An 8,333-nucleotide genomic window follows, 5' to 3' on the forward strand; every position below is an offset into this window, starting at 1 on the left:
TGGCGATTATGATTGAGGGTGGTGGTGGTGGTGGATGGTGATAGTTAATAATGGTGGGTGGTGGTAGTAGTTATGACTGAGTAAGGTGGTGGTGAGTGGTGGTAGGTCATAATGATGGGCAGTGCCGGCTGTGGTTGTTGATGGTGATGGGGTGGCCAACTCTATCCTTGAAAATAGTGTTTTCCCTAAAATTTGCCTTCACGCGGCTCAAACCTAACCAAAAATGACTTAATATCATCGATGGCGGCTATGATTGTGGATGACGGTGGTGGTGGTGGTGGTGGTGGTTGAGTATGGTGGTGGTGGTGGCATGGTGGTAGTTGATAATGGGAGGCGGTGGTGACAGTTAATAATGAATATGTGATAACAACTTAATTAATGAAATTAAGTCATTGTTATAGATATTAATCATGCAGACGTATTCATACCCATTAAGTGGTTGTGAAGTAAAAAAAACAAACATACTTAATGAATAAGATGTGAATAATTAAGATTTAAACTTTAAAAATAAAGGCACTTAATATCTGAGATCTGAATGATTATGATTCAGACCTCCATTAAGTGCAAACAAATGAGGCCTAAGACTTCAATAATTTTAAAGTCCTAAATATAAGGACCTCTTACTTAATTCGAATAAGGAAAGGAATAATAGTTATAAATCTTATTTAATTTCAAACTCCTAGATATTAGCTAGAAGAATAATCAAATAACTATTTTGTTTAAGGTAAACTCTATTTTAAAAGGCGAACGACATTTCGTTAAGTATTTTCGTGCTGCTTTTAATATCATATAGATATAAATAAGCCTAAACAATTACTTTAGTCTTTAGTACTTACTTTTCCATTAATTAACATCATGAGTACAACCACTTGTCACTGACTCACTGACGCCCTACTTAATATTACGAGTTCACACTAAAACATTTTTTTTTTCAATAGACCACCCTAAAACAAATAAAACAAAAACAAAAGAAAAAAACAATGAGAGAGAGAGAGAGAGTTGGCACGTGATCAGCATGAGGGTCAGGAGTTGTGCGTTACGATTTCTGCAAGTTCCATGAACTGATGAGGTTGATGATCAATACTCATCTTCTCTCTGGAATTTGAACTGTCAATCTGGTTTTCTTCCTCTTTCGTTTTGATATAAATTCCGTAAATATAAGAACAAAATCCCCAGAGGCAGAGTGAAGTAGAAACTGCCTTAAGTCCACCAAAATGATCACCGTAAACCAACACCCCTCCCAACACATTTATCTCCATTAACGCCGTCATGCAAACACCTCCTGTCAACGATGTCGTTAAGAACACCATCCCCGCCGTACCCATGAAGCACAACTGCCACGTCACCACATTAAACCCCACCGTTAGCCAGTAAGCCTTTGCACCCAAATCGAACACTTTCATGCTCTCCGTCTTCATCTCCGAGAAACCGCCGTCTGCCGCCATTCCGACGGTGGCTAACGCCGTCGCCGCCATCTCCATCACCAGCTGCATTTCTACAACCATGGCGTAGCAATAAACTTTTCGGTATATCTTCTCCATGATTGGGAGATAAAGAGCGAATAACAATCCCGCACCCACAGTTGAGAAAAAACCTATGAAGTATTTTCCCTTGGTCAACCCACGTGGCTTGTCGTGGCTTGAACCTAAGGCTAAGAGGACTGAGCTAACCGTAAGTAGAATGACGCAGTTCAAATTTGGAAACGTGATTTTTTGCTTGACGATAATGACGGAAGTGATGAGAGTGAAGGCTAGTTGAGTAGACAAAACTAATGAATTTGTAGAAACGGGAAGATAAGAATTTCCCCAAGAAAAGAGAAGGTTGTTGATACCTAAAAAGAAGCCGATGAAGATGGAGAGGCACAAGATTTTAGGGGTGAAGCCAGTGAATGGTTTTCTATGGGTGCAAATTTTGAAGAGGTAAATTGGGAAGAGAAGAAGAGGAAAGCCAGCACATTGTACCCAAGTGGAAACCCATCTACTGCCACCTTTGTGATTAAAGTAGAATTTTGAAAGCAAACTCGACGAGACTGAACCAACAAAGAGACACATGTAGTTGATTCCCAACAAAATCATGTAGTAACGGTTACGACCTGTTTCTTGCTCCTTATCATGCATTTTCACCAGTGATCTGCTAAAACTTTCTGCTGCCTCATCATCTTGCTCTTGCTCCTGTCGGTGTTGGTTAAGCGCTGGTGGTTGTTGAACTGATGACAACTCCATGGACTGCTAAAAAGGGAAGAAATGAGAATTTGAAGCGGCGAGAAAAGATGAAAGAATCTGTGTGTTTGTGTTGTGAGGTGCGACGGATGAGTGGATACCTTTTTACAATGAGTAGCTAGTGAGCACTGAGGTTAGGTATTAAAAAGATCGATACGAGTCGTCTTTTATATACTGATTATTTAAAATATTTCCTCAAAAAAGGTGTGAAAACTATTAAATTATAAAGTCACTAAAAACTAATTGTAGATAATTTCATATGGTAAGATGGATTAATAATCTGTAAAATGATGACTAATAGAAATTTCTAGTGATAATATATAGGTTAAATTACAAAAATATTGGTGGTTGGTCTCCACCAAATTGAAGATGAATACGGACGGAAATTATTCTATTATAACTATTTTAAATTAAATTAAATTTCATATTTTAATTTGCTCAAATCAGCATTTTGACATTATTACTCTTATCAATCTTTCATATATAAATTTAATCAAAATACCATTTATTTTGTTAATATTATTATATATCTTTAATATATAATTTTTTAAAAATAATTTTTAGTCACCAATTGGAGGAGTATTTCTTTCCAAAAAAATGACATCGTTTCGACGATTAAGCACACTTAGAGCCTGTTTGGACATAATTTTTTTTTCTTTTTTTCAAGAAATATTCACTTTTTTTCGAAATCAGCATTTGTTCATAAAATTTTTAATTTTCACTTGAAGATGCATTTTGAAAATTTTCGAAAATTTAAAAAACTCCAAAAAACTGTTTTTCACAATTTTCACTCAAATCACTCAGAAAACTTCAAAAACAACCCAAACTGAAATTTATGTCCAAACACACCTCTAAATTTCAAATAGAATTTTCACTTGAAAATTTTTTTCACCATTTTTTGGAATTTACAATTCTTATGTCCAAACGCCTACTTAAAATACAAAACAAAGCAATCCGGTTGTTGGTATTTTTTGGTTATATATAAAACAAAAAAATAAAGCATACCCTGACAAGAAAAAAGGCCGTCCGGTACACTAAGCTCCCACTATGCGCGGGATCCGGGGAAGGACCGGACCACAAAGGTCTATTGTATGCAGCCTTATATCCTGCATTTATGCAAGAGGTTGTTTCAACGGCTCGAACTCGTGACCTCCTGGCACATAACAATAACTTTACCAGTTACGCCAAGGCTCCCCTTCCATACCAGGACAAGAAATCACCGTAATATTTCGCGTGCACCCATGAAAATTTCGTTTTTGCCCTCTTATAGCCACCTGCAAAGTTTTTTCCACATGTTCCATAAAGATTACATTTTATGTGAATTCAGTTCAATTAGTCTAATTCTGAAGGTTAGTGTTGGAACAATGGTAAAATTGTCTTGGTGTGATTTATAGGTCATGAGTTCAATCCGTGGAATCAGCAATTAATGCTTGCGTCTGGATAGATTGCCTACATCGCTACCCAATTGAAGTACGGCCTTTTCCAAACCTTGTTTGTACGCGAAATGTTTCGTACACCGCACTGCCACTTTCTAGTTCAATAAGTCTAATTCTACTAGCATGCATGAAAAGGAGAGAGACAAATTAATCTATATCTATCTATATTATGATAAAAGCATGAATACAATGTCGGTTTACAAAAATAACCTTATAATATTAAGTATAATAAATCATAATAAAAGGACATAACCGGAATTCTAGATATTAGCTATAATTCTATTAGTTTTAGGACATAAAACTACATGTTAGGAATCCTATTACTTTTAGGATATACTTCTTAAAAATTTCTGTTACTAATTTAAATATAGGAGTTTAGGCGTATTGCAGCTTCATGTAATTTACAGGACTCCCAAAAAGAAATAGGCAATAAGCATGACTGAGGGGCTTTGTATAGAGGGGCCTATCCTTGTTGTTTTTGTGCGGGAAGCCTTACACTTTGTAAAGTTCAGTAACAGCGTAGAACTTGACTATTTTTTTCTACCAATAAAATTTACTCATTGATCAAATAAAAGGTAAACCCTGTCTTTCTATGCAAAAGATTGTATGAACGGTAACAGGATGCATAATAACTCACAATAAAAGGACATAACTGAAATTCTTGATATTAGTCTTGTAATTCTATTAGTTTTAGGATATAATACTACACGTTAGAAATCCTACATGATTGCCTTTAGAAATACTATTAGTATAATTACTTTCGGGCATAGACATATAATACTACAAGTTATCATGTAAACCTAATCCCTTTAGGAACACGTTAGGTTTCCTTTTAGTATAATTACTTTCGGGATAGACACATATTGTTAGTCATTGTCACGACCCCAACCCCGGTCGTGATGGCGCCCAACACACTGGTAGGCAAGCCCGACCATTTACACAACCTTGACCAAATAACCTAGGTGGATAAATGAATATTCACAAGTAAAAACAGAAATTTAAATGCGGAACCTCTGAAATAATTTCTAACATTCAAAAATCCCAAGATAAAATACTAAATAGCCCACAGATCTGGTGTCACGAACATGAGCCTCTAAAACGGAATATTCACCTATCACAAGTCTGTCTAGGAAAGAAAAATACAAATTAAAGGATAAAATGGATGGGAGAGATCAAGGCTGCGAACGCCATGCAGCTACCTCGATATTCCCGGATAAATGCTGCTCCGCTAAACAAGTCCTCACTCACTCTGTGGTGTACCTGAATCTGCACACAAGGTGCAGAGAGTATTGTGAGTACTTCCAACCCAGAAAGTAATAAACATAAATAAGGGTTGAGAGTAAGAAATCCTGGACAGGCACAAAGTCAGCTATAATTACGGCAGCTCAATCTAAATAATATCAACTCAATAAACTAATGAAAAACAATTATAGACTATCACAGCAGATAAATAAGTAAATGGCAATCAAGTATGCAATGCAACACATAAACTGGTACCTCCAGTACCCCGCTGCGGCCGTGCAACTCGCTCCATTTATTTAACGTCGACGGCGCTCACTGGGGGTGTGCAGACTCCGGGAGGGGCCCCTTACGGCCCAAGCGCAATAATAAGCCATCTCGTGGCATCAAACCGGCCCTTGGCCTCATATCAATATCATTATAATACTGCTACGGCGTGCAGCCCGATCCCATACTCAGTCCAAAAATCACATAAGCCTTCGGCACAATAGTATAAAAATATTCAACCCAAAACTTCGTTTAAAAATATTAACTTAATTTCTAATTTTAAGAAAATGGCTGAGTTTTCAAATACAGTATCGAATGCCCGGACTGAGTTTAATATTTACAAATATGGTAAGAAACCATTTAANACCGAAGATAGGGACTGATGAAAACCCCTCGCACCGGAGTGACTAGCAGACTGCACTCGGCGCAGAGAACCCTGAACTGATGGGGCATGAGATGAGCTCTGAGCTGGAAGGGCGTTGAGTGAAGTCTGACCCTGCTGGGGCCCATGATGACCACGGCCTCGAAGATCCCCCACGATACTCTGGACGAGCTGACTGAGCAGGCCTGAAAGAGCGACCTCTACCCAGCTGGAACTGACCCCTCGAAGGAGCACCACTGAAACTGCCCGATCCACGAGGCCTCTTAGCCTCCCTCTCCTCCCGCTCTCTACGACGAACTGACTCAATCTCACGAGCAATGTCTACCACCTCCTCAAACGTAGCACCCAGTACTCTCTCTCTAGTCATCAGAATACGGAGATGATAGTTAAGACCATCCACAAATCTCCTGATACTCTCGCGATCTGTTGGAACCATCCAAGTAGCATGACGAGCCAGCTGGGAAAACCTCACCTCATACTGAGTCACTGTCATATCTCCCTGTGTCAACCACTCGAACTGCCTACGCAACTCTTCCCTGCGGGACTGAGGTACATACTTCTCCAGAAAAAGAGCTGAAAACTGCTGCCATGTCAGAGGTGCTGCACCGGCAGGCCTACGCCTCTCAAAGTCCTCCCACCAAGTAAGAGCATCCCCCGTGAACTGAAAAGTAGTAAATGCCACACCACTCGACTCAAGGATCCCTGCCGTACGGAGCATACGCTGGCATCTGTCAAGAAAACTCTGGGCATCCTCGCCCTCAGCACCACCGAATGTCGGAGGCTGGAGTCTACCAACCTCTCTAGACGACGCTGCTCATCGTCTGGCATAGCTGGAACCACAAAACCCTGAGCTGGTGCAACCTGCTGAGCTGGAGGTGCCTCCGGTGTCTGTAGCCCCTGCACTCCCTGCGCAGGTGTGCGAGCATCGGGGGTCTGATTGCCTCCCCCGGTCTGTGAAGTAGCTGCTGCTGCTGTGGTGGCTGAAACTGCTTGAGCCAACCCAGTACAGACCGTCAAAATCTGTGCGAAGGTCTCCTGAAGACTCGGAATCACAATAGGCACAGCTGGTGTCTTAGCAGGTGCTGCTGGAGTCTCCACCGCTGGAGCCTGATCCTGAGCTGGGGCAATCGTAGGATTAGCAGGTTCTGTCCCAGCTACTCTACCCCTTCCACGACCACGACCGCGCCCACGGCCTCTGGCGGCCTCAGTAGGTGGCACTGGTGGTCGTCCGTCACGTTCGGTAGCTCGTGTTCTCACCATCTGTGAGAGAATAGAATAACAAAGATTTAGTTCACAGTTCCACAAGCCGCACGACAAGAGTTTCAAGAATATGGAGTATTTCCTAAAGGTTCTGCAGCCTCTCGAGGATAAATACAGACGTCTCCGCACCGATCCGCGAGACTCTACTAAACCGGCTCATGATTCGCGAGACCAAGTAACCTAGGCTCTGATACCACCTTGTCACGACCCCAACCCCGGTCGTGATGGCGCCCAACACACTACTAGGCAAGCCCAACCATTTACACAACCTTGACCAAATAACCTAGGTGGATAAATGAATATTCACAAGTAAAAACAGCAATTTAAATGCGGAACCTCTGAAATAATTTCTAACATTCAAAAAAAATCCCAAGACAAAATACTAAATAGCCCACAGATCTGGTGTCACGAACATGAGCCTCTAAAACGGAATATTCACCTATCACAAGTCTGTCTAGGAAAGAAAAAAATACGAATAAAAGGATAAAATGGATTGGAGAGATCAAGGCTGCAAACGCCATGCAGCTACCTCGATACTCCCGGATAAATGCTGCTCCGCTAAACAAGTCCTCACTCACCCTGTGGTGTACCTGAATCTGCACACAAGGTGCAGGGAGTATTGTGAGTACTTCCAACCCAGAAAGTAATAAACATAAATAAGGGTTGAGAGTAAGAAATCCTGGACAGGCACAAAGTAAGCTATAATTACGGCAGCTCAAACTAAATAATATCAACTCAATAAACTAATGAAGAACAATTATAGAATATCACAGCAGATAAATAAGTAAATGGCAATCAAGTATGCAATGCAACACATAAACTGGTACCTCCAATACCCCGCTGCGGCCGTGCAACCCGCTCCATTTATTTAACATCGACGGCGCTCACTGGGGGTGTGCAGACTCCAGGAGGGGCCCCTTACGGCCCAAGCGCAATAATAAGCCATCTCGTGGCATCAAACCGGCCCTTGGCCTCATATTAATATCATTATAATACTTCTGCAGCGTGCAGCCCGATCCCATACTTAGTCCAAAAATCACATAAGCCTTTCGGCACAATAGTATAAAAATATTCAGCCCAAAACTTCATTTAAAAATATTAACTTAATTTCTAATTTTAAGAAAATGGCTGAGTTTTCAAATACAGTATCGAATGCCCGGACTGAGTTTAATATTTACAAATATGGTAAGAAACCATTTAAAATAATCCCTGAAGGATTCAAGTAGTTGGCACGAAGCCCAATTATGACAGTTAATCCATTTTTATAAGGATATTACAAATCTATAATCAAATAGGTATCAATTTTATTAAGCGGGACGGACCAAGTCACAATCCCTGACGGTGCTCTACCCCACGCCCATTATCCGGCGTGCAAGTCACCTCACATAGCACTACGTTGTGCAAATTCGGGGTTTCAAACCCTCAACACAGCATTTACATTTATTACTAACCTCAAGCCGGCCAAAGTCCTAGCTTGCTATGCCCTTGCCTTTCGAATTCACCTCTTCGAGCGTCGAATCTGACCAAAAC

General features: G+C 40.7%; 1 protein-coding gene across 1 annotated transcript; it reads right to left on the bottom strand.

The window, feature by feature from the left end:
- Nucleotides 1-842: 842 nt before the first annotated feature.
- Nucleotides 843-2,356, bottom strand: LOC109219588 (probable purine permease 4). The gene has a single exon (XM_019384047.1). It carries the CDS (start codon nucleotides 2,220-2,222, stop codon nucleotides 1,023-1,025), a length of 1,200 nt encoding a protein of 399 aa, XP_019239592.1. The 5' UTR covers nucleotides 2,223-2,356; the 3' UTR covers nucleotides 843-1,022.
- Nucleotides 2,357-8,333: the final 5,977 nt, after the last annotated feature.

The sequence above is a fragment of the Nicotiana attenuata genome, unplaced genomic scaffold (assembly GCF_001879085.1).
Source record: "Nicotiana attenuata strain UT unplaced genomic scaffold, NIATTr2, whole genome shotgun sequence".
NCBI classification, from domain to species: Eukaryota; Viridiplantae; Streptophyta; class Magnoliopsida; order Solanales; family Solanaceae; genus Nicotiana; species Nicotiana attenuata.